Source organism: Chlorocebus sabaeus, chromosome 17, assembly GCF_047675955.1.
Source record: "Chlorocebus sabaeus isolate Y175 chromosome 17, mChlSab1.0.hap1, whole genome shotgun sequence".
NCBI lineage: Eukaryota > Metazoa > Chordata > Mammalia > Primates > Cercopithecidae > Chlorocebus > Chlorocebus sabaeus.
The window spans coordinates 39,224,369-39,251,303 of record NC_132920.1 but is presented as its reverse complement, the minus strand read 5'-3'; the positions used below and the strand labels follow the sequence as shown (position 1 = coordinate 39,251,303).

At 49.4% G+C, this 26,935-nt stretch overlaps 1 protein-coding gene across 2 annotated transcripts in view; it reads right to left on the bottom strand.

The window, feature by feature from the left end:
- Positions 1–876: 876 nt before the first annotated feature.
- The window catches only part of GLP1R (glucagon like peptide 1 receptor), a 42,570-nt gene continuing 16,511 nt past the window's right edge, over positions 877–26,935 (bottom strand). Inside the window, exons 4-14 of one of the 2 annotated variants that reach the window (XR_012089151.1) lie at positions 26,118–26,236; positions 25,648–25,754; positions 19,278–19,431; positions 18,517–18,676; positions 13,845–13,905; positions 13,208–13,277; positions 13,035–13,123; positions 12,540–12,678; positions 11,553–11,594; positions 6,071–6,294; positions 877–5,938 (exon numbers count right to left, since the gene is read on the bottom strand). Coding sequence is in view for 1 of the 2 variants with exons in the window: in XM_038006036.2 (XP_037861964.1) it covers positions 6,127–6,294; positions 11,553–11,594; positions 12,540–12,678; positions 13,035–13,123; positions 13,208–13,277; positions 13,845–13,905; positions 18,517–18,676; positions 19,278–19,431; positions 25,648–25,754; positions 26,118–26,236 (1,109 nt within the window). In the remaining variant the exon portion in view is untranslated. Of the gene's footprint in view, positions 6,295–11,552; positions 11,595–12,539; positions 12,679–13,034; positions 13,124–13,207; positions 13,278–13,844; positions 13,906–18,516; positions 18,677–19,277; positions 19,432–25,647; positions 25,755–26,117; positions 26,237–26,935 lie in introns of both variants that reach the window. The other variant, XM_038006036.2, reaches the window with a different exon arrangement.

The window sequence follows — 26,935 nt, the reverse complement described above, 5'->3', positions numbered from 1 at the left end:
AGCTACCTAGAAATGTGGTGGTCATTAATTGGTTTGGGTGGATGTTTTCCTGGAAGGTGGGGAGGGGATAAAAACCTCTATTTTGGTCCTGCTAAGTGGAAGGGGAAGAGCACAGAAATGCGAGAATATCAATAGGGGTGGGAATTAAGTCAAAAGCAGGATGGGTGCAGAGAAACAAATGCAGACGTTCCACCTGCCGCTATCAGGAGTTGGTTATAGGTATAACTTGTTCTTAGAGTAAGAATTATTCTTATGTTTGAAAGGGACAATTACCACAGCTTGTCTAAAAAGCGGATGTTTAAAGATACTTTCAGGTAAGTACACTGACCTTCAAATAGGTGTAACTGAAATGATGGGGGAATTAGGGGAATCTGCAATGCCTCTGCCTTTCTATAAGAGTGAGTTGCAAATCTGGAGAATGAGTAATTATTTAAATTGGAGAAAAGTTCATTTTTCTGAAGATGAATTTCTAAACAGCAGTTCCATTCAAATTCTGTGGCTGCTTTGCAAACAAAGCTTATGCTTTTATGACTTTTTTAAAAATGGATTTAATGGACTGAGTTCATTTAGACAGGAGAGATCGAATGAATGAGCAGAATTAAAATACACGTCCATTTGGCCGTCAGTCATTGTTTAAGCCACTCGACCACCCAACTTTTCTAATTAAATGACATTGCAGTCCCTGCATAAAGGCTGCGATGGATAAATTAGTACTTAGTGAGTGCTTTGAAGATGAAAATCACAGTATGAGTAATGAGCAGGGTTTTTTTTTCCTTGGGCTGGAAACGGCATCTTTTGTGTTTTCCCACTGCACCGTGAGTCACCTGGATTGACATTGCAGAAAGCCTCCTCTCACAAAGGAAGAGCAAGAGAGACAGTAGAGACAGACTTTTATTTGACTTACAAGGCAAATTAGGAGAGAGCCTGCATCCATTCACATCTGTACAAGGAATTATATGACCTACACATTCGCTACCTATAGAAGCTGGTCATATTTTGCAGGAATTTATACATTAGGAAATCACATGGAAATGATCTTGTTTAAACATTCATGAAGAACAAACATCCCCCAAGAGCACTGAAGATAGAAATCTAGCTTTGTCCCTCCTGAGAGCTTGGCTTACCTCTCTGTTGGTGCATTTAAAGGTCTGCATCAAATCCCTCCAGAACTGATGGGATGCTGGAGTTTGTCTGCTTTGAGGATGTGATGATTATTTTAGTGGGAGGAGCTTAGAACTGCAGGTTTGGAGGTAAAGTGTGAACTGTTTGGCAAGATCAAGCACTGGCTGGCTGGGGTGAATTTTGCCCTTCCCTCAATGCTCCCATTGGCTCCCCTGCAAAGAACTCAACTTTTTATACGGTCCAAACTGTAGTGAGAGGTCTTTTCTCACTACATCTAAACATTCTCATTTAGATATGTTTTTCTTGTCCTGAATTGCTTTGACACAGCAATAATTAGTCATGCTACATTGTCTAGGCTGGCTAATTACTGAGAGCTTGGCAGGCCCCATTGGAAAGGTTGCATCACCCAATGTAAGTTAGGATCCAAGCCGGTGGCTGCCCCACTCCTCATTGCATCCAAATGTAGAATGAGGTGCATCCTTTTCAACCCTGACAGCCCCTCACTCTCAGTTGCACCCCCAAATTGGTCACAGCTGAAAGAACAGCATTCACAGTATGGCCAGCAGGCTCGCCTCTTCCTCAGGCAGCAGTCGGGGAGGAGGAGTGCAGGGAGGGAAGTTGGATGCATCAGGGGGAAAATGGAGCCACTGCTAGACAAGGTCCTGGAAAACAGACTAAAATGGCCAAAGAAGAGAGAAAACTCTCTCCTCTGAGGGATTCAGATACACACACACACACACACACACACACACACACACACATATATATATATATATATAGTGTGTCCAAGAGGCTTGGGGAGTTATTGGAAAACAATTATGCTTATCTGCTTCCTGCCAGTCTGTATTCATTGACAGAGCAGAAGTAGTTATAGATATTGCAGACACACTGTGGCACTAAATAAAGTGTTTAAAATTATACTGCTTAATAACGCTTCCTGTCTCGGCCCTCTGCAGACCCAGAGAGCTGATTTGGGCCAGCAGGTAACAGTGTAGGGGCATGGTAATGTGGTTGGCATACATTTCTCACTTGGGCTATTTTCTTTCCCAGGGGAACTCACTCCAGCCACAAAAGAGGGGAAAATGTTAGTTGATCCTAATTGGTTTCTGCTGAATATTTAGCACGTCATTCACATAGGTGTCTTAGCAGACTAAGCCTCTGTATTTTATTTGAGAATTTTTATAGTTTGCCTCATAGGAGCCAAAAGTGGGATCAGCACTGTAGATTAGAATCAGTTCAACAGAGGGAAAATAAACCTTTGGAATAGATTTTGCCTTCCCTGAGCACGTCGCAGGCATTAGCAAATAATGGGAGCCCTGTCTGCGCATGGAGAGGAAGCATCTACCACTTAGACTCCTAGCCTTGGGTGTGCAGTCCTGTGACCTGCACAGCGGGTGTGATGATTCTGGAGTCATCATCTCCTAACTTTATGCTGCTATGCACAGAAGAAGCATGCACACACACATGCACACACATACACCCACACACACCCACACACAATGTTCTTTCCTTGCGGAAGAAAGAAATGGGAGGGACTGAGGAGCGGAGGTCTCCTGACTGTGAGCTGCTGGATAGAACACAGCCAACCCTGATGAGAGTGGCCAAGACCTTCAGAGCATAGATGGGAGTTGACTCTATTTGCCCTTTGTGCTGCTGTGCCATCTTTGCTAGGCTACAGTTGCCATTTGCTAGCTGTCTCCAAATTCAGAGAGTTCTAAAGAGGTAAAGGGGGAAGTTCTAGACCTTTTAGGCTATTTTAGTACATACACTCTGTGTGGCTATCAATACAACTTTTCAAACACATACAGAGGCATCAGAAAAAAAAATTAAGCCAATCCATTAAAAGAGTGCTGGAATTGCTATCCAAAATGACTCGTGTGCTGTTTCTATGCATATGTGTGCCCTGATGCATTTCATTTCTTAAGTTTAAGACAAGGATGAATGAAGTACCAGAGTAAAAACAGGAAAGCACATCCTTCCCCTCCTCTCACCGGTATAAATTACAAAGGAGATGACACTTTCACCATCTGATGAGTCTACCTTTGCTGCTGTGTTTCCTCTTCAGCAGAAATTCCAGCTAACACCACTGACTTAGAGTATCTTGAACAGCTATTTATAGTTTTCACCTATCCTTCCCAGAGACCTCACTAGACTGAGAGACAAGGGCTTGTCTGGGTCTTGGCCCAGCTCAACCACCCTCTGATGTCGTGACCTTGGGCAAGCCACCTCTGCAAGCCTCATTCCTCAATCCTATAGATTGAGCCAGGGGAGATCACCAAGGTCTTTCTCCGCTCAGAGTCTCCCAGAGCTCCAACGATGTGGTCTACAGCATGAGGCATACTAAGACCATCAGAAATCATCCCTGCAATCCAGAAACTCATTTTAAAGGGAAGGAACTTTGCAATGTAAGTGGTTTGTTTCAGTTCTGTGATTCGGCTGCTTGAAAGACTGAAATGGCAAAGAAAAGTTGACAAAATGCAAGCCCCAAACAAGTTTGAGGAAGCTGGCCAGAGTGCTGAAGTCAACTGCTGTTCACAACAGCCATCAGACCTTGTGGCTGCAAAGCTCAAACAAAAGCAGCACCTACACCCTGTTGGTCAGCAATAGTACCCCGGGACAGAGGCAGCCGAGAGAGTTCTCAGCAAGCTCCAGGCGTATGGCATTAGGCATCAGGCATGTAAACAGCTGGTGGAATTTCAGAGTACATTGCATTCGATAGTTCCCAGACCTGTTGGAGCCATATTTAGCTTAGGAGAGCTTGGAAAGAGTGCAGTGCCATTTGAATGACTATTAATAGCTTCGGGGGGGCGTGGGGAGCGGGGGTTAGAGCAAAGAAAAGATTTCTTCAGTTCGATATCTTGTATGTATTCATGAAGGACAAACTTCCTCCATGTTAAAAGGCTTGGGTGTGGGGGTCTGACGAGCCTTCTGAAATCAGGAATCACCAGTTCCAGTTGGGAAGACAACTCTACTTACAGTTTAAACTAAATGATTTGAGCTTCCCAGGTGCCTAACTAAGCAATTTCTTCCCTACAATCCCTCTTCTCAGCAATTTATTTCACACAGATTATATCAATCTGTTTCTTCGTTGCTATGTAATATAATAATCATTCTCAAAATCCTCAGTTTATCCAAAACTTAAACACTTGCACCAGAGCTGTGCCCCACATCAACCCACTGGTGCCCACCCTCATGAAGAGACAGCAAATAAGGGGTGCCACTGGGAAGCCTGCCCTTGTTCTGGGGAAGCAGGAATGCCCCCCTGCCCATATTGTCTCGGTCAAGGCAGCCATCCACACAATTCCTTTCTTTAGCCCGAGGTTCAACTTCCCTATTAAAGACAACACTTCACTGAAGCTGAAGTATAAGAAATTTTCTGCTTGATGTGTTTTATATCCTAGTATTTTCCTTGCACATCACATGCCTCTCTGAGGGGCACAGGAGAATGTGTCTGGGGTAAGGTTTGGGGCAGGGTTCCCACCATTTAAAAGGGAGGGAGAGACCAACTCATAAAGGAATCCGTCGGAACCCTCTGCTCTCCCCGGAGGTCCTGACGCCCAAGAGCGAGCTCTCTCTTGCTCTAAAAGCTTCCTTTGCAGCCATGAACTCCTTGCCAGCCTCTCTAGGATGGCTGGCTGTCTGGGTATCTACAGTGCTGCTGTGTGTCACCATGGCTTGGGGCTTCCTCACCGTGGCTGGGGACAGAATTGGTAGGTTTCCCCACCCAGCCTTTCTGCTGTTCATTATTTGTGGGGGAGGCTGCAGGCAGGGCAAACCTTAATTAGCTCCAAGTGTGAGTGGGTCAAATCAATTACTACTGCACTCTCCCGAACAACACCACAACAACCATGATTCCGCTCATTTCCACTAGATGGGAGGAATCGGAATTGTCCATTTATGCACACAGACTGTTCACAGCAATGAAGAAAAGTGAATGAAGTATATACAAGCTCCCAAGTGGGGGAATTTCAAAGACAGGGGGAGCCTGCCTCCATGGTGATCATGGGGACTATTGGTTTCTCTAAGAGAGTCTCTTCATGGTCACATCCCCTAAAGCTAGAGAGTATATCCAAATTCCCACTCAAGAGACAGCGTGTGGTCACAGATAATGTATTTCCAAGGAGAGGTGGAGGCAATGTCTCTCTCGGCCCTCTGGGCTCCTGGAAGTGGCAGGTAATCTGCACCCACAGTCTGGACATTCCTAACGTGTCCCTAGATGAAACCCAGAGGATTCTTGAGCGTCTTTAAAACAGACTTGGGAGCTCATACCCCAGGGCTGGGCTCCCTGGTGGCAAGGCTGCCCTGATTCTCTGGGCATGGCAGAGGCAGGCACCAAAACAAATACCTGGAGGAGAAGCGGGCACCTTCTCAATGCTCATTCTCAACACCACCTACAGCCGTTTCCAGAAACGGCTGCTGGCAGTGGCCCAAACAAAGCCCCTCAAAAAGAAACTGGGCAGTAAGATGAGGGGGCAAGATGAGGGAAATAAGCAACCCAGACATACAAACAGCTTCCCTGTGAGAGAAGACAGGGGAGGGTGGTGACCCCAAGTGGTGCAAGCAGAGGAGGCTCCCGTCACTCCTGCTCTGTGTTTGGCTGAGGTCAGAAGAGCCACTTTCAGAACCGCCTCCTCTTGCAAGCCCCAGTTTCACTAATAAGCCATTGACCTTGAGTTTGAGTCTGGGGTTGATTTGCGGCTCTGTCTGGGGGAACCCCAAGGGCCTGTGGCTTCATGAGAAGAAATCCTCCTCATTTTCACAGCGATCATTTTTCCTCTCCTCTCGCCACTGTGATCAAATTAGGAGGCTGCTTCTCCTAGGAGAAAATGTGTCCATGGTCCCAGGAGGCACTGCCCATTTACCTGTCTGATGGGTTTGGGGAGGGAAAGCAGGATGTATGTGTGTGTGTGTCCCTTCCTTCCCCTGTCCCTGGGAGTGTCTCTCCCACCTGGATTGGCCACCCGGCCTGCAGCAAGGACCCCAGGGAGAGCAGGCGCTGGAGTCTCAGCTGCAGGAGGCCTGGCAAGTGGCTGTGTACATGCTGCTGCCCGCCGTGGCCCCACTGCTCAGGCTGCTGGTGGGACACTTGAGGGGCTTCATGCTGCTGTCCCTCTGGATGTGCAAGTGCTCAAGCCGCCAGCGCTCCCAGCTCTTCCGAAACTCCAGCTGGACCTTCCATGGGAAAAGGAGGGAAACAAAAGCCATCCTGCAAACCAACTGCTCACAAAATGGCCCCACTATTACATTAGCAGGGAAGGGAAGAAATCCACTGCATTATATTAAGAGACACAAGTCAAGGCCTTCGGGCGCCTAAATTAATATCCCAATAAAATTGTTTATTGTTGCCTCCTATTTTCTGCATCTCCTCGGGAGAGAGATCGGCTTGATGACCTAATTGGTCTTTTCCATCTCTAAACTCTGTGATTCAGCTAAGTACCTTTTACAATCCATCACAGTATTATTTAACGGAAGAGAATGAGAGGGAGGGTGAAACGCAGGGAGACAGGAGATGGGAGAGAGAAGAGAGACTCTGTCTTTACAGTACACAACCCAATTTCAGCTTGGATGATTGGGAAGGGGGACAGCAACCCCCAGCCTTCCTGGTGTCTACAGCAGACCCTTCTAAACTCCCTGAGGGCTTCTCTCCAGGCCCCAGCACCTCACAGGGGAGGAGGGAGGGAAGGAAGGAATGCGGCTGAGACAAGCAACAGCAGGGAGGAAGGGGCAGCCAATGAGGGCTTCTCAACTGATGCCATCCAGAGAGACTCTGCAGTGACCTGGGTGCAGCCCAGGGAGGTCAGTCAGCCAGGATCCCTGTTGTGCTGGGCTCTGGCCTCCCCATCAGGAAAAGCCTCTCAGGAGGGCAGATGCTTGGGGACCAGATTGTTGGGGCGGAAAGAGACAAATCCAAGTAACGCTGTGGAGCCCCCATCCCTTGAGGGTTTGTGACAATGCTGTGGCTCCCTGTGGTGGCCAGTGATTCTGGTCCCTGGAGAGGCCTAGCTGGAACCTGAAAAGCTAGTCCTGGGGTGTCTAGACTGCTCTTCTGGGTGATGTTCCCATAAATTTGCTTTCCAGAGCTTCTTTGAAGTCCCCAGCCTTCCCACACCGGAGTGTCTGGGGTCTGGGCCCTTCCCTTTAGGCCAAGTCACCAAGATGGCCTGCTGCCAGCGGCTGTGGATAAGGGGCCAATCGCCCCACCAGCCCCTGTGCAAACAACCCTCCTCTCCTCCTCCTTTGTCATCCATCCAGCTACGCCCAGCAAGACGCCTGGTATGGCTGCATGCCATCCCTTAAAAGAACATTTTCTGCACTGAGTAGAGTTGAGATGGCCCAGAGGCTGCCTGCCAGGATGACGCCAGTGTCCCATGCAGCGTCAGGAACCCAAGCCTGAGTGGGGGAGGGAAGGAGGCTGAGCAGACACCACCTACAGCCACCCTGTTGTATTCCAGCTCCCTGCCCGGCTGAGCCTTTGTGAAGGGAGCATATGCTGACAGCTGGGATGGGGGCCCTGAGTCCAGTGGTGGACCCCACTTGTGCAGTTGCCAGGAAGTCAGGCTTGTTTCATAGCCTTTCCACTGGAGAAGGGGGGAAAGATGGTAAACTGAGGCACACCCCCGGGAAACCACCTCAGAGACCAAAGAGGTTTCAGGGACACCTGTGGGACTTCTCAAGGTGCTGACACACGGTGTCTCCTGGCCCCATCTCCCTCAGCACTTTTCCTGAACCTCTGCTTTGACCCCTGTAATCACAATTGTCCTTGAAAATCACCATATTTATTGGGCACTTACTGTATGCACGGCATTTTCCATTGATTATCTCAGTTAACTTTCACGTCGACCCTGCAAAGCAGCTCTACATTTAAAGATGAGGAAACCGAGGTGCAGAGTGTTTATTTCCCCAGGTCGCTTAGCCAGGATTTGAACCTAGATCTGGCCTGATTCCAATGCCCGGCTCCTAACCTCCGGCCTCCCACTGCATGGCTTTTGCGGTCCTGCTTGTCCCTGGTCCATCTCCTCCCCCCTCACCTGGGAGCACCTCGAGGGCTGGGGCCACATCTTCCTCATCTCAGCGTCTGTGAACCTAGCACAGTGCCCAGCATACAGCAGGTACTCAATACATGTGTTTTAAATGAGCCAAATGAATGAACACGTAAGTAGATGAGCATTTCACATCAGGTTGCTTCTGTTCCTCAGCTATGAAAATGAACACACAAAGACAACACCACTGATCCCGAGCACCTGGGCTGGCACTTAGGCCACCACACTTCCTCCTCCACCATCGGATTTATCCTCATCCCTGCCCTCGACCTCTGCAGGGCAGCACACCCCTCCTGACCTCCCTTTCCAGCAGGCACCACGCCAGCCTCAGGATTTGGGGTGAATTGGGAAGCGCATTCACCTTCACTTAGAGCTGGGGAGACAGAGGCAAGGGAGGCAAAACGACTTGCCCCAGGTCACACAGCTCAGCAGTGGCAGGGCTGGGACCAGCACTCAGGGCTCTGAGTCACCTCACTGTGGCTCTCAGGCACAAGCTACAGCAAAAGCACCTTCAGGCCTCCCCCGCCCTGTCCCCACTCCCGCTCACTAGCAGCTGGTGCAGGCCTTGGCAGCCACACAGAACCAATATTCAAGCCATCTTTTCTCCTCAGGTCACAAGTATCTGGCACTGCCATGGCAACCCTGGGTCTGCAGAACGGCTCTGTGGACAGAGGCCTCAGCCCCAGAGCCACATGTGTCTTTTGTGGCCCAGTGACAATGATGTATCTGTCCTTGTGCCTGGAGCAGCCAGGGCATGAGGAGTCTCAGGGTGGGTTTAAAGGAACTGGGCGGTGCTCTGAAAGGAGACAGGTTCTCCTGTTCTCTGAGCAGGGTCTCCTGGACCCCATGGCACAAGCCTGGAAGATCCATGGGGTCTGTAGCCAGGCCTGGTCAGAGAGGTGCAACTCTGGTGATTCAGGGTCAAGTTCTTTTCCAAGGGCAAAGAAGTACTATCCCCTTACAAAGGTGGGCCAGTCATAGGTGGTGCATGAGGAGGGAAGTGATGAGATGACTGGGCTTGGAAGGATGGAATCTGGAGAAGCAGTTGAGTCAGGGGTCAGGGGAGACTCTTGGCAATGGTGGTGGAAATTTGGCACATTTCCAAATGTGCTTGGAAACCAAGCACATGTGTCTGCTGGTGGGGCTGCGGTGAGTGTGTCAGAGGAGAGAGAAGTGGGAAACAGGCACATGGGGGGCTGAGATGACAAGGTGGCAGCAGGAAGCCTCAGCCTCTCCCCACGGGCCTCTGCTCCTCATCCCCACACAGGGATTCCTGCCACCCTGTCTTGTCCCCATCACCACTGGGCTGGAATGGAAAGCAGCAGAGCTCAGGGCTGGGAGCACATCACCCAGCTGGCTGAGAGCATTCCTGGAGGGAAGGCCATCCACAGAGCTTAGGTTTTGCACTTCCTCGTTTGCATCAGTTTTAAAGAAATTCATTTTGAGGATATGGCAGTGGAGGAGGACCAGGGCTGCGGTGTCTTGCTGCCTCCTGTGGGTCAAGAGCCTGTTGGGTGAGGCCCTTCCCTCCTTCCCTGCCCTATCCTCCAAACTGAGCCTGCTGGATCCTCTGAGACCTGCCCCAGGAGCAGCCAGAATCCCATTTATGGGCCACTGTTTGCCAGGCGCTGCCTTCACCTCCCCAGCACCTGCTGCCCTGAGGCATTAAGCGGGATCTCACCCCCACCACAGCCCAGTGGAATCTCGCCCCCACCACAGCCCACTAGCTCTACCGCCTTCTAGCTATGGAATTAGGGCTACTCATTTCATTTTGCTGAGCCTTAACGTTCTTAGCTGTGAATTGGGGATACCATCTGCTGCACAGCATTGGATGTAATGAGACACTTTGAGCAGCTTATATGCAGTAAGCACTTAAGAAACCTTGGTTTCCCTCCCATTTGGAGGTCTGAGGGCCATGCTTCCCATGGGTAGCCAGTTCAGCAGAGGCAGGGGGAGGCTCAGGGACAGGGGAACATTCCTCTCCCTTCCCTTTCACCCAGCCTCATTTTCTCTGCATGGCATCCTCTGAAATTCCCTGGGCCCCTGTCTCTGGGAATCACTGAATACTGATATCTAACAGCGATTGCTTACTGAGCATCTGGAGATAATGGTGTGTGTTTCTTCATGCCAAGCAGCACCTGTGAGGAGCTAGGATGGGCCTTCAGCATCCCACCTTGAAGGAGGGACCTGTTCTCTGTTCCCCTTTCCCACCTTTTTCAGACTTTCTTAATCCTCACAGGAATCTCAAAGGTAGGCATTATTACCCTCACTTTGTAAATGAGCAAACTAAGTTTCAGAGTGGGCAAGTAACTTAGGCAAAGTCACACAGCTCATTAAGTGATGGGGATCTAGGGATCAGACCAAGTAAGATGCCAAAGCCTGCATCCTTGCATCTTTTCTGCTACATCACATTGCTTCTTCGAGCCATCTCGTAGCTCCCTGAAACACCCAGGTCCCCGCCCACTGTCCTTTCTGCATCCCCCACACCCATAGAAAAAGACAAGTCTATTAATGCGCTGACTCCAAGATCCCTGAGCTCTGGGATTCCATAGCTGAGTACCTTGGAGGAAGGGGCCTTTTCCAGGTGCTTACGACACAACCATGCTCTCCTCCCAGGAGCTGACCATCTCAGGGATGGGAGGGAGGCCTGCTGTCCTGCAGCCATTTGCAGGAGAGGGTGTGGGGCCAGCAAGAACCCCCTTCTCCCATCCGAGCACCAGAAAGACACCCCTCCCCCACAGTGAGCCAGGGCTCTTGCCTGTGTGTATGAAGAATGGGGCGCTTTCTGCTTTACTGCAGAATTCATTTGAATCCTGGCTCTGCCATGCCACTATTCCCATACTTCATCTTAGCCAAACAGCTAAGAAGCGATGGGTGCCACTATTTCCAAACCTAGGTCACGCTTCTGACTCTCTCTGATCTTCAGTGTTCTCATGTATATATTAAAAAAATGGGAATATGAAATAAGAATTTTAGTAGGGTGTGGGGGTCCTAATTAAATGAGATAGTGATTATTAAAGCCCCAACCGTGTGGCTTGGGTATGTGTGTGTTGAATCACTTTGTAAGTGACAGTCACCACCACCAAGCAAAGAGGGTCATTCAGGATTCCCTTAACCTGAGGCTGGGTCTTCCCTAGGGTCACATGCCATTAGGGTATGCCTGTACATTTACGTGTGTGCGTGTGTGTGTGTGTGTGTGTTCATGTGTGAGAGAGATCCATGCACAGAAAACCAAATCTGTGAACAAGATGCCTTCTCAACCCTAGTGCCTCAGTGGGGTGAGTAGGGGGTTTCAGCTGACAAGATTGATGGGAGTCCCCATTGTACAACTCCAGACTGGCCAATGGTACCCACCCACCAGGGTCCCCACCATCCCTCCTCAGCGCTTACCTCATTGTTGACAAAGCAGTACAAGATGGCCACCATCAGGCCCTGGAGACAAGAGTCACATCAGGAGGGAGGAAGCAGAAGGGAGGTGACCTGAAGACTGGCCCCTGGTCAGAAGCACCTTGGGACTCCATCCTCAATACCCCCCTCCCCAAATCTAGCAGCCCAGGCAGATCCAGGAATGGGGCAGTGGCTTCCCTCTCATTTCCTTTCTGAAGGATCACCAGAGTTGCACCTCTCTGACTAGGCCTGGCTACAGGCCCCAGCTAGCCTCTCCCTATGGATCTCCTAGGCATGTGCTGTGGGGTCCAGGAGACCCTGCTCAGAAGCTGCCCAGAAGCTGTAGAGATCCTACATCCAACCTCTCTTTGAGGAGGCCTGATCCAGTGAAGTACAATGACTCTGATCGTGGAGAACATTCCCCACACCAGCCCCATCTGTTCACGCAGGAGACCCAGGGCTCCAGAATTGTTTTCTGTATGTCTGCACATGTATGTAAATACACACACATAAGCCCACATGTGTGCAGGCATCTCGTGACATTCGTGAGGGGCAGGGACCAGTTTTTTGTATTTTTACACCCCCTTAGCATCATCTAATGCTAGTGGAGAGGATCAGTTCTTCTCTTTGAAACTGTAACACCGTAACTCTGGTTTTAACACCTCTGAGGCTCCTCTGCAAAGCGAGGCTAACCCTGCACATCTCCTGGGTTCTGTGAGGAGTGAATGTGCAATTCACTCCTTATAGTGCATAATTCACTCCTTTACATTTTACATGCAAAAATGCCGGGGTATTGGGACACCCGGGGTATTGGGACACTGGCCGGGGTATTGGGACACCTGGGGATACTAGTTCTGGCTCTGTTCTAACTAGGTGACTTTGGGCAGGGATCACTCCTCCAGGTCTCAGTCTTCCCACCTTTTCCATCTGCGTGATGCAGGCTGGTGTCTGTCCCACCCCCACTCTAGGACTTTACAACCATGAAGTCACCTGGAAGGAGGTAAAGGAGAGCTCCGTGAACAGCTTGATGAAGCGCAGGGTGCCCCGGGCATGCTCGTCCATCACAAAGGCAAAGATGACCTCATGAGTCCCCAGCAGGGGGATGAGTGTCAGCGTGGACTTGGCAAGTCTGAGGGGCAAGGCGGAGATCTCGAGTCATTCTGGACCTCTCCCATGGACTCTTTCCCCCTTTCTCTACCCTCCCCACTTCCTACCAAGTCCTGATATCTGGGTCATGGATGTTCTCCCACCCCAAATACCCTGGGACAGTCTGCCTGGAGGGAAAGAATAGAGGTCAAGACCCCAAGAAGACCAGGGGCTGCCAAGAGACAGGGCAAAAGCAAGGGTTTGGGGTCCCAGGCCTGGGTGGAAGAAGAGGGTAGCATAGGGCTCTAAGCTAAGCATCCCAGGATCTCTCTTTCTCTCTGCTAGAACGAAAGGGGCACCTGCTGAGGGTCCTCAGTAAATTCAGCTCAGTTACATCACCTGCATTTGATGTCTGTCTTGCACATGAGATTGGCCTTCAGTTTGGATACCACGATGCAGATGACCCGAACAAAGATGAGGAAGTTCACCTGCGGGGTGGGGCCGGGATTGGCAGGGGGCACCAGCCCAATCCTACCATAGCTGCCACTCCCATCCCTGACACCGTCACTCACCCCAATGGCAAAGAGAATGGGCAGCCGGATAATGAGCCAGTAGTTCATGTTGGAGTTCCTGGTCCAGCAGCTGGGGAGGGAGAGAGATGCGTGCATGCATCCAGCAGGACTCACAGGATCCCCAGCTCAAGTGCGGGCACAGGGGCCACCGATGCACATGGCCATGTCGAGTGCCACACACACAGCTCCCAGGAGCCACCCAACAACCAGTCCCATGGACCCACAGAGCCCTGCCAGTGCACAGCCCCACAATACACACGTACAGTCCAAATACACAGTCATACACGGAGATGCACACAGCCCCCAAACAAGCTTTCAAGGACCTGCCAACACAGTCATGTGTGTTCGCAGAATCATATACAAAATGACACAAACATTTCACTGTTTCACATAAACAGATATTACAGAAAAACCTGCAGGAGGGCACCATGTACCCCATAGACCCAGTACCGTTAGTCATCAAACAATCCTGGGACCAGGCAGGGGCAGGGAGGGATTAGAGAACAAAATCCACATTCTCAGCTCCTGGTCCCCACCTTTATCCTCCCAATAGATGGTGCCCCAGGTACCAAGGAATCCCATGGACCTTGAGGATGGGGACCTGAACACATCCACCCCCTTGGAGCAGGACACTCACCCCTCGTCCTCATAGAGGTACTTGACAATGCCCCAGGGGACAACAAACAGCAGGGGAACACCTAAGAGAGAGGGAAAGACAGAAGGGGAGAGGGGCTGGCAGGCCAGAGCCACAGTCCACATGCCGAGGCCTCTCCCTGCCCCAGGCCCCTCACGCTTCCAGCCTCTCTCTTTGCCTGGCCTCAAACTATGCTTTCTAGTTTTGTCGGGGCACTTGGGAGAACAGAGGCAGCAGGAGCCTCATGCAGACTCCCAGACTCTTCCTTACAGAGAGGTCCTCATCAGTCGTCAGTCCCCCACCTTCTATGTGCCAGGCACACTGTCGGGATTTGCCCTGAGAGTCCCGCCTGAGTCACCAGGTCACAGACACCCAAGTAGCAATGGGACTGGGCTGTGCCACAGGTGGAGACAGCACGCTGGATGAGGCGAGGCGCAGGTGAACCCTCTGATGCCCTTTTTCTCTCTTGCTTCAGCCCACATTGCCGATCTCAGTCATCTCCTTCAGGCACTGGATGTCCTTTCAGTCGTCTGTCCCCTACCCCTGTACACCTGCAAGAGGGCTCAGCAGAATCCTGGAATGGAGACAGGAGCCCAGTCCTTGATGCCAATTGACCAACTAACTGTCCGCAGTGGCTACAATAACAACAGCTACAACAATACTACTCTCCACTCAGCTGAGACTTGATTTGTGTGGTAGACGGCCTCTAAGATGACCCCTAGGGATCTCCACCTCCTGTGCTCTTACTCTTGTGCAGTTAATCCACATTGTATCAGTATTGTTTCATGTGACCCATGACATCTGGCAAAAGTGATGGCATGACACTTCTGGTGTCATGTAAAAGACATGACACTTGTGGTGTCTTATAAAAGACACTGTGGGTTGTTTTGCAAGCTCTCTCTCTCTCTCGATCACTTGCTCTGGGGGAAACCAGTTGCCATGTGCTGAGAGAACTCAGAAGGCCTAGATAGAGGTCTCTGTAGCAAGAAATGGAGACCTCCAGCCTCGGCCAGCAAGGAACTGGGTCTTCCTGCCAACCGCCTCGTGAGTGAGCTTGGAAGTAGATTCTCCTTCCCCAGTTAAGCCTTGAGATGACAGCAACCCTGGTGACAGCTGGCTGCTTCTCTGTGAGTGCCCTGATCCTGGAAGGAGGTCTCAGAGAGAAGGGACAGCAGGCGGTGGGGGAGGCCCAGAAGGAAGCTACTGTATGTGTATGTGGTTCAGGAAATCCACATGCTCTTGCCTAGAGAGTTTTCTCTCTGAGATCCTGAGCCACAAGGTATCCAGCTAAACTGAATCGAGATTCTAGGCCACAGGAACTGTGACATAACAATGGTTAGTTGTTGTAAGCAGCTAAGTTTCAGGGTTAATCGTTCTGTAGCAATAGAAAATTAATACAGCTGGTTCCCAGTTCCTTGAGGGTAGAGCCCAGACCTCACTCACCTTCAGAGCCTCAATGCTCAGCTCACCCTGAGAGCTCAATCTGTGTTGGTTGATTTAAAATTGGATTGTCCTTCCTCACATGACAGATGAGGAGATGGATCAGGGGCTCAGAAGGGCACAGGTGGGGCTCGAATGCAGGGCTGCAATCCCATGTCCACACCCACCGCCCTCAGTGGCTTTCTGCACTGGCTCTCTCCATGCTTGTCTCCACTGGTGCCTCCCTCAGTGTTGATGTGTCTGAGATAGGTAAGCGTGTACATATTAAGGCATGTAGACACGTGTGTGTGAGGGTGTGGTGGGTGGACCATGAGTGTGCATGTGTGGCTTTGGGGAATCTCTGCCAGGAGCACATTTCCAGGACTGAACCACTTCAGAGCCTTTCCTGTCACATTGTCTATATCTTTAGCACATCAGTGTCCACTCAACAGCAGCTACTAAGCAGTTTGTGTGCCCAGATCTACTGTGCTTGATGATGCAGGGAGAGATGGAGGAAGCAAAGGAGCCCCAAGCTGACCAGCATTCTTCATCAGCTCTCTCTCTCGGCCCATTTATTTCTACATAAATCAGACCTCTCAGCATCCAAGGTGCTTTAGTAACAGGCCTTTATGAGACTGGACAAGGAATGGGATGATCTCCAAAGGCCCCAGCACATGGCACGGGACTGCCACACAGAAGATGAGCAGTGAGAATGGAATGAATGATGGGTGAGTCAATACACCAACGAGGGAAGGAAAATTCTCTAAGCAAGAGCATGCCGATTTCCTGAACCACGTACACATGCAGAAGCTTCCTTCTGGGCATCCCCCGCCCCCTGCTGTCCCTTCTCTCTGAGACCTCCCTCCTTCCAGGATCAGGGCACTCACCCATGTTATCAGCCAGACCTGGCAAGTTTCACTCATCGTCAGCATTTCCTTAACAAGGCCTTTTCAAAAACACAGCCACGAAAGCCCTGCCGCAAGCAAACATTACGCACTCCCTGCTGGCTTCATCTTTCTCCCATTTAGAAAACGAGCAAGACAGGTTGGAGAAAAAAGCTCAAATTAAGACACACAGAACTGGCTCCGGGAAGTAATGATTCCCTCATCCATCACCTGCCTCCCTTCCGCACAGCCTCCATGTGGATTTCTACAGGCCCCCAACTGCCTGGGGACTGCAGCAGAAGCTGCCATGCCCTTTGGGGGACCTCTCCAACTGTGTCAGAGTCCTAATTTCAATTCTTCTACTTGCCCACGAAGCTAAAAGTTGTTTCCCAAGTATCCCAGCTTGGGCAAGGTCTCCTGGCATCAGGTCCAAGCTCCTAGCAACCTGTGAATCTCTCTCCGTCTCCCCCCACCACAATTCCTCAAGAAAAAGGTATTCTGATTGGAGCAGGGTATCCTCTGGGTCTTGCCCTTGTGCTCCCACAGACCCCGAGCCCTGAGCTGGGGTGTGAGGTGGCAGGAAAAGGACTTGGCACTCCCTCCCCCATCTCCCACTCAGAGACCTCTAGGGCAGTGTGTCCCCACCAAACTCCAACCAGCCACCCCCGCTCCTCTGCACACATCACACATGTCCCTTGATTGTTCCTGCCCTCGGGTCGCCATGGTGACAGGCACTAACAGTGCTGATGCTATTTCCTAGAATGGACAGACACCATCCCCCACCCTGAAGACAGCCTTCCCTGAGCTGACCTCAATGGCCTCCCTCCTCCCCAACCCCTAGAGAGCTGCAGGGCTCTCCACCTGCTCTAGCAGGAGGAAGAAGCCTTGGGGAGAAAAGGCCAAGGAAGGGACTGGGTCCTGGGGGAGGAGGAGGAAGGTGAGAGCAGGGATCTGTGAGCAGGAGCCAGGCCTACCTGCCCACCTCTGCAGAGGCCTGAGCCTTCTCAGGGGTGCTGCAGGGAACTGAAGGGACACAGTCCAGGCAAGAGAACAGGGCATGATGGCCACAGGCCCAGAACCTGGGAGTCAGGAGGCCTGGGTTCCAGGGCCTGCTCTGCCTGTAAGGCCCTGCCAGCTCTGGGCCTTGGTGCCCTCAAGACACTGGTCACATTAAAATCTCAGGCTACTCTTCTCCCGGTGGGGGGCTGCATAGAGCAGAGTGGCTGAGGAACACCAGTAACAACAAATGAAGTGCAAGGACAGGGGATGGAGAGCTTGAGAGGGTGGAGAGCACAGAACCGCGAGGGCCAGTGGCCTGAGGCACCTTCCTGAAGAGGCAGCGGACCCCCTGGTGTGGGAAGGCTGCTCCCTGAACATTCCTCCGTGGAGAACAGCCTTGCAAAGGCCCGGGGGCAGGACCAGTCAGGGAAGAGGAGTCTGGATGTGTCTCAGCTGGAAAGTCCCTGGAGGTCAGTGACAGTGGCAGCCGTGGTCAGAGCAGCATGAGGTGGGCGCATGAAGGAAGGAGGAGTGAATGAAGGAGGGGCAAGCAGGGTGGGGGATGGTGTGGAACAGGAAAACTACCATGGATTCAATGACAGATTAGAGAGGGCACAGGGCAGGGCCTATCCTCTGGGCACCGTGGCCCCCTCCAGAAAGGCCTGTTGCATGTTTTCCCAGGGGTGAAAGGGATCCCAGCCCCCTGCCCAACCCCAACACTGCCCCTCATTACAATCCCACGTGGTGAGAGGCAGAAGCACAACCAGAAATGTTCCAGCAAAAAAAAAGACACAATGGTTCTTGGCAAACTTTTTTGGCTAGAACATTTCCAGCTGGGCTCCAGGCACATCCGCCGCCCACCCTCTCCTTGGCTGGCCTCTGGTCCCCCTGCCCCACCGTACCTGGCTCTCCTGTGAGCCCTCCTCTCCACCATCATGTGACAGAGCACCAGTAGGCTCCCCCGAGCCATCGCCCTGACCTCTTGATCCCCTCCCCACCTTGAGGCCCAGGACTCACCATTTCCCTCAGGTCCTCAGGCTGCCCAGGACTGGGTGTGAACTTATGTCCCCATGTGGTCTTAAGAGGCCAGTGCATACCTCCAATGCTATGCATGATAGTGGTAGAGGGTGGTGTTTGGCCACAGGGGGTGGAAGCTTCCATTAAGGGAGGAGAGTTATGCAGAGGAGGGGAGGACCATAACCCCCTACAGCATCTTAACAGCCCAGGGGCAGAAGGTCCTGTGCCCAGGAAGGGGGCTACCCAGTGGGCTCTGCCCCTTGCTCAGCAGTGCGTTCCAAGTACCAAGTTAGAAGAGGGGCCAAAGTCTCCCACCCCCATACCACAGGTTTGGGGTGGGTGACGGTGGGCCTTACCCCAGCCTACGCTCACATACAGCCTGAAGATGCGTTGCTCAGAGAAAACCGAGAAGGCCAGCAGCGTGTACAGGTACACGCCCTCCACCAAGAGCCAGTAGTAATTGGCCGCCACACAGTATTGCATGAGCAGAAACACCACACGGCAGCCCAGAGAGTCCTGGGGGTAGAGGAAGGGTGTCGTGGGGACAGCAGCTCTGCCCTCTGCCTCTCTTGATACCATTCCCCATCCTGCTCCAGCCACTATCCTGCCATGGTTAATGCAGGAGGAGACAGCTCACATCTCAGGCTAGGGCTAGTGCTAAGGACTTTATCTGCTTTAGCTCATCGAATCCTCATTATCCTGATTGGAAGAAAGTGATATTATCCCCCCCTCCGCAGGTGAGAGAAGTAAGTGGCTTCTCACTTATTTCTCAGCCTCAGAGAAGTAAGTGACTTGCCTAAAAGTGTACAGATAGTAAGTGACAGAGCTGGGATTCAAACCCAAGTGTGTCTCCAAAGACTACTCATTTGTGTCAGACTGAGAATTCCCTAGGGCAGTGTCTCCTCCCTTAAACTGGGGGCTCCCCAAGGTAGACTGCCTCTCTCAGCAGACTGGAGGATCCCAAGGTGAACTGCCTCTCCCATCAGACTAGGGGCTCCCAAAGGGCCAAGACTGGTCAGCTCTTGCCTTCCCCTGTCCCAGGCCTGGCTAGGGTGGCAGAGGCAGGCATCCTCCAACCACCCATTGCTCCCAAGGTGATCCTGGATGCACCACACACCTGGTAGGAGAGGAGTCCATCCCACTGGTGCTGCTGGGCGGCCGTGCTGTACATCCACTTGAGGGCTGCGTCCTTGATGAAGACGGACAATGCTCGCAGGATGAAGGATGCAAACAGGTTCAGGTGGATGTAGTTCCGGGTGCAGTGCAGGTGTCTGAGGGAGAAATCAGGGCCCTTCCCTGGCAAGGCAGCCAATGGTTCTGCTCTACAACCCCAGGCTCTCAAACTAACACACACATCAGGCATGTTTCCGGCCCTGGGACTGTGCGTGTGTCCTCTTCTGTGAATACCCTTATTCCCCATCATCGTGAAAATCCTCTGTCCAACTCAAATCCTGCCTCTCCATGAAGGCTTCCGCTGTGTGGTCACTGCCCCCTCCTCCCATCCACATTCTATCCTTCTCTCTGCAGCATCTTCTCTTACACAAAGTCATGCATAACCGAAGAGATTTATGCATGAGGATCAGTTTCCCCAACGAGAACATTGCTTCTTCATGACAGGGCCCACATCTTAAATGCGTCACAGAGGCAGACCAGGACTAGGCACTTGGTAGGAATTCAGACACTATTGGATAGTTTTAACATCCTTTCATGTGAAAATGTGTAGCAAATTGAAAGTACAGGGGCATTTATTAACCTAATAAAGGCTATTTACCTAACCAGGAGCAAATATCAATCCTAACTGAGAAACTGTGGGAGCATTTCCTTTGAAATCAGGAACAAGATAAGGATGTCTGTTATCACTGCTTCTAGTCAACATTGTAACTACAGATCCTGCCCACGATAATAAGGCGAGGGAATAATGTACAAGAATTGGAAGTAAACAAAATGATTATTATTTGTAGATGATAAATTATCTTCATAGAAAATTGAAGAAATCTACAAATTATTAGAACTAACAAGACAGTTTAGCAAGGTTGCTGATAAGTATGTTTGTATATGCCTGTGTTAAAAAAATTTAAAGTAAACGTTTGAAAATAATTCATTTGCAATATTTTAAATTAACCACCTTGAAATGAGTCTAACAGAAGATGGGTAAGATCTCGATGGAGAATTTTATGAACCTTGCTTAAAATCATTAGCGAAGACTTAAATTAGTGGGAGACAGACACGTCACATTCACAGATAGAAAGGCTCGCTATCTTAAAGGAGTCAAGTCTCTCCGTACTAATAAAAATTCTAACTTATTTTTAAAGTAGAACTTTAACAACTTATAAAGAAGAGCCAGGGCTAAGAGTATTCCAGACACTCCTAAAGAATCACAGAGGAGGAGATTTTGCTATATGATTTCTAGTAAATTTACAGCAGTTAAGGCACGGTGGCATCAGGATCGGGAAAGATAAACAGCCTAACAGAAAAAAACCGTAGGTGACTGAAACCAACCCACTCGTATACGGAGCCTTGCTACATGGAAACGCAGTCATTGCAAACCAACGGGGAAGGAGAGGCTATCAATAAATGGTACTCAGGCAGCTAATTCCATATATAGAAAAAAAAAGTGAAACCCTTTATTTATATCATACACAAATATGAATTCCAAGCAGATCAAAGAACCAGAAGGAAGAGCAAAACTCTGAAACTTGCAGAAAATATAGGTGGCCATCTTTATGACACTAGGGTAAGGAAATATTTCTTTTTCTTTCTTTCTTTTTTTTTTTTTTTGAGACAGAGTCTTGCTCTGTTGCCCAGGCTGAAGTGCAGTGATGCCATCTTGGCTCACTGCAAGCTCCGCCTCCCAGTTTCAAGCCATTCTCCTGCCTCAGCCGCCACGCCCGGCTAATTTTTTTGTATTTTTAATGGAGACGGGGTTTCACCGTGTTAGCCAGGATGGTCTCGATCTCCTGACCTCGTGATCTGCCCAACTCGGCCTCCCAAAGTGCTGGGATTACAGGCGTGAACCCAGGTGCCCAGCCAAAGAAAGACTTCTTAATAAGACTGTCCACAATTTGTTCTTTGGAAAAAAATGAATAATTTTAAACCAATCAATAAAATTAACTGTTATAAATTGGTAAATCTTTATTGATAAATTTTATTTATCAATACTAAATTGATAAACTTTATTCCATTAAAATGAAGAACTACTGTGCGGAAAACACCATAAAATGAGTGAAAAAATAAGCCACAGACTAAAGAGAGGGTAAATTCTGGATTAGTATCCAGAATATATAATGAATATGTAAAATAGAAAAGAAAAATCCAAATAAGCCAATGAAAAAGTAAGCAAAGGATATGAAAAAGCAATTCACAGAATAAATCATGAAAAAAATGCTTGGTCTCTCTGGGAATCTGGAATATGCAAATTAAAATCATAAGGCAGTTTCAGATACTTCAGGTTAGCAACAATTAAGTCTGAAAACACGAAACATTGGTGATAAGGCCAGACAAAGGAAGCTCTCTTTTATTACTGGTGAGAGGGTAAACTGGTGTGACCACTGTGAAGAGCAACTTAACAATACCTAGTAAAATTGTAAAAGCAGGTGGTAGTCAGACCTGGCAATTCTACTCCTAGGTATATGCCCCAGAGAAATACACAAGTAAGAATGCACATTGCACCAACATTCGTAATTCAGAAAGACAAAAAGAGAACAACTCAAATGTCCATTAAAAGGTTAACAGATAAACTGTGCTCTCTTATACAATGGAATATGGAATGGTGGTTAAAAGTCCACAAAACAGGACTACTTGTGTCAATGTGAATGAATCTCATACAAACATAATGTTGGACCAAAAAATTACAGAAAAATATTTCTATGATTTGAATGTTGTGTTCCTCCAAAATTCATGATAAAACTTAATCCTTAATACAATAATAGTATTAAGAGGTGAAGCCTCCAGAAGATGATTAGGTCATGAGGGCTCTGCTCTCGAGAATGGGATTAGTGCCCTTATAAAAGAGGCTTATGTGAGTTTGTGAGCCCTTTGCCTTCTGTGATGTGAGGGCATAGTGTTCACTCCTTCCCCACCATGTGAGGACACAGTGAGAAGACACCATCTCAGAAGCAGAAAGCAGGCCCTTACTAAACATTAAACTGCTGGTGCCTTGATCTTGGGCTTCCCATCCTCTAAATTGCAAGAGATAAACTTCTATTATTCAAAAATTACCAAGTCTAAGGTATTTTGTTATAACAGCAGACACAGACTAAGACAGAAATTGGTACCGAGAGTGGGAAGCTGTGAAACAAATACCTAAAAACGTAGAAGTAGCTGTGGAATTGGGTGGTGGGCTAGAAAAAAGTTTGTATTTCCACAAATGGGCCATACAAGGTGATTCTGGTGAGAACTCAGAAGAAGATGAGAGCTATGTAGAAAATTTCAATCTTTGTAGAGATTATCTAAGTGGTTGTGAACATAATAATGGTAGAAATATGAACAGTAAAGGCCATTCTGATGAAGTCTGAGATAGAAATGAGGAGCATTGCATTAGAAACTGGAGGAAAGGCCATCTTTGTTATAAAGTGGTAAAGAATTTGGCTGAATTGTGTCTATATCCAAGTGTTTTGTGGGAGAAAAGACTTACGAGCAATGAAATAGAATATTCGGTGGAAGAAATCTCTAAGCAAAGTGTTGAGGGTACAGCATAGCTTCTCTTGACTATTTATAGCAAAATGTTGGAGGAGAGAAATGAAAGATGAAATTTATAATCAAAAGAGAAGAAGAACTTAAAGATTTGGAAAATTCTCAGTCTGGCCATATTGTAAAGAATGCAAAAGCATATTCAGGAGACAATGCCAAGGGTGTGGCCAAGTGAACATTTAATAAGCTTAGTATGGATAGAGGAAAGGCAGGTGCCATTCATCCAGAAAGTGGAAGAATGACCCTGAATGCATTTCAGAGATCTTTAGGCCCAGATGTCAGGGTCTTGAGAGCAGAACAGTTTTGGGGGAGGAGCCCAGGACAATGTGAGACATTGGAACTCACTGCCCAGGGCCACCTCCTGTCTCTGCTCCCTACACTGGGGTGCAGTGCTCCTTGGACACCCTAGCTGTGGCTCAAGTGGGCCCAGGTATAATTCAGGCCATCCCTCTGGAGGACATAGCAGTAAACCTTGGCAGTACCCATGTGGTGCTAACTCTACACACAGAGTGCAAGAGCTATAGGGAACATAGCTGCTTCTTTGAAATCCAGGAAGACCTAGATTTCAAAGGATATCCTGGAGAGCCTCAGGGCCTGGGCAGAGTGGAGGTTTCTAATAAATCTATAGTAGTTAAGGCACAGGGGCGGGGCTGCTACAGAGAGTCCTGATTAGGGCAATGACTAGCAGAGTCATGGGGGACAAGATTCTCTCCCAAGACCCCAGACTGGTAGAGCCACCAGCACACAACTCCAGCCTGAGAGAGCTGCCACATGAGCTGAATCCAGCAAAGCTGTGGGAGTGGGGCTTCGGGGAGAGTTGGGGACCCAACTCCCACCTCTATATCAGGAAAGCAGGACACTGAATCAAAGAAGATTATTCTCAAGCTTTAAGATTTGATCTTGTTTGTCCTGTTAAGTCTGGATTTTCTTGGGACCAGTTACCCCTTTCTTCCTATTTCTCCCTTTTTTGATTTTAATTTTAATTCTTGATTTTGTTTCAGATAAAAAATAAACAATTGTATTTATTTAATGGTCTCTTACGTTGCTCAGGCTGGTCTCCAATCTCTAGCCTCAAGCAGGCTTCCCACCTTAGCCTCTCAATTAGCTAGGATTACAGGCATGAGCCACCACACCCAACCCTTATTGCTCCCTTTTGAAATGAGAATGTCCATCCTATGAAATGAGAATGCCTGCCCCACCATTTCATTTTGGAAGCACATAACTTCGGTGATTTCATAAGTTCACAGCTAGAGAGAAATTTCCTTCAGGAGGAATCATTCCTTGAGTCTCACCCGTACCTGGTTTAAATGATATTTAGATGAGACTTTGGACTTAGACTTTACAGTTAATGCTGGGATGAATTAAGACTTTGGGGCCATTGGGATTAAATGTATGCATTTTGTATGTGAGAAGGACAGGAACTGGGGGGCCAGGGGCAGAATGCTATGGTCTGAATGTTGTGTCACTCCAAAATTCATGTTGAAACTTAGTCCCCAAGGCAATAGTATGAAAAAGTGAGGCCTTAGGTGATTCGGTTGATGAAGGCTCTGCCCTCACGAATGGTATTAGTACCTTATCAAAGAGACCTGAGGGTGTTTATGAGAGTTTTTCACCCATTTGCCCTTCTGCCATGTGAGGACACAGTGAGAAGGTGTCAACTTGGAAAGACAGGATGAGCACTTACTAGACATGGAATCTGCTGGTGCCTTGATCTTGGACTTCACAACCTTCAGAACCGTGAGGAATATATTTCTGTTATTTAGAAATTACCCAGTCTAAGGTATTTTGCTATAGCAGCAGGAAAAGACTAAGACACATATGTTCAACACACTATTAAAAATACACAGAACCTTGCTATGTATTTCTATAGCTACTCACAAATGTGGTAAAAGTACAAGGAAATGTTTGGGAATTCAAAGAGGCACATTCAGGGCTTACCTCTGAGGGGCGTAGGGCAGGGAGAGGGATGTGATCAGAGAGGGTTGCCCAGAGAAGTGTAACTATGAGATATGTTATTTCTTAGGCTGGATGGTGTATGCATGAGTGATCATAATATCAGTCAGTCATTGCATTTTTGAATCGCTGGAATAATTCGTAATAAAAGAGGAGAATATTCATTGAGTGAATGCATTTATTGAGCACCATGTGCCCAGGACTGTGCCAGGTGCCTTGAAGGTGGGAGGGGGAATGCCACCTCTCCTGCTCTTGCTGCCTGGTGTCCTGAGGTCTCATTCTCTCAGAATCCCACCCTTCTTTGAACCCAGTCCCCCAGGCCCACCTCCACCAAGTACAGAGGAGTGGGAAGAACCTGATACTCTGTTCCCAGTTCCTAGTTTGGAAGGAACGTCTCATCTAGGTTAGACCTAAGGAGGAACTTTTCCACTGGGGCTGAAAAGCCCCAAAGGGAGGAGGATCTCTAGTCCCCAAGATCTTTTCTAAAATCATACTGACTTCTGGATTATTAAAGTTCCATATGTTCATTGGAGAAGATCTCCTGGGATTTTCTGTAATCCCATCACCAACGGTTAAGGTTTTGAGGTTGGTGGTGCATGTGTGGTATTTTTGTTCTTTTTTGCAGTACATATGCACACATTTACATAGTGGAGACTAGACTAAGAACACAGTATCATATCCTGTGTTTTCAACCTCATATTCTAAGGTCAGGGCTCTCTAGAGAGCTCTTAAGGGAAGGAAGAATGTGCTGCGCTGTTGCTTTGATTTGGTGTTGGGCTGCTTCATTCCTCTATCTGGGGGAGTTAGGATGAAGCCGCCCCCTCCTGGGGTCCGGGCTACCTTACCTGAAGCCAAGGAGGATCGCAGAGGCGATAACCAGAGCAGAGAAGGAGAGTGCGTAGCCCACCGTGTAGATGATGTAGAGGGACAGGAGCTGCTCCTCCGGGGAGCTCTGTGGCACACAGGGGACATAAGTGTACATGGGCAGCCCATGGCCCTCTTCCCACAACCTTCCTTCCCATGGGACAGAGACAGAGTTGGGGCCCCAAGTCAGGACTCACCAGGGATACCGGGACCAAGAAAGAGAATAACCGTAACCTATGGCGATGGTTCTTGGATATCTCAGGCCCCGTTCCAAGGCCAGAGAGGTGAATACACACCACCTTTGTCCAGAAAGCATGGTGTACAAAGCCCCCAGAGGCAAGGGGATAGATGAAATGACCGCAGATGCCCCCACCAAAGCCAAGGGTTTTTGCTCCAGTGAAGCCAAGACACGGTTCCCCGCTCCCTGGCTCAGAACCCCGCCTCAACTCACTCTCTCCCCTCGCTTGGACTCCTCACACTCCGACAAGTCCCTCCAGGGCAGGCTAGAGTTGTCCTTCTGCAGCCAGAGGCCTTCAGCTGTGCAGAACCGGTACACGTGGCCCTGCGGCACTGGGGTGGGGAGACCTGGCCCTGAGCCTCAGCCCAGAATAGGGCAGCCTGCCCAGTGCTAGATGCCCCCCTTCCTCCCCAAACCTGAGGGCTATCCCTGCTCCCCCAGAATGGACCACTCTGAGTTAGTGACATCCTTTTCCCTTCTTTACACACACACACACACACACACACACACACACACACACACACACCCCTGGACCTTCCTCTCCTGACATATACCCTGTTGGTCCAGGGACAAGACAGGGTCACCACGGTAGGGGCTCCTCAGGTCCACCCTCAGCCCTGCCTCTCAGCCACCCTAGGGCACAGTTTAATGAATTCATGCCTTTGAGATGAGTCGAGTTTAGCTCACTTCCGTGTCCCTGCCTTCAGCCTCAAATCACACTACTGACAAGGTCTGGCACCAACCAGCAGCAGTCACTCGCTATTTCTGATTTTCAGGACTCAGCGCCCACCTCCCTCCCACACTCCTTGGGGAGAGCAGACCCTGGGAACAAGGTTAAAACTGAGTTCCCAAGAGAAGGGAAGGGAGGCAGAGCACCAATCTGAGAGAGAGAGAGAGACACAGCCCTGCCCATAAGAAGTCCTAATCTGATGGAGGAGACACAGACCTACCTGCAAGGACCTCCGGGTCTAAAAGGAGTACACAGCCTCATGGATATATGCAGCCTTGGCCTTTGGAGATCCCCCATAGAA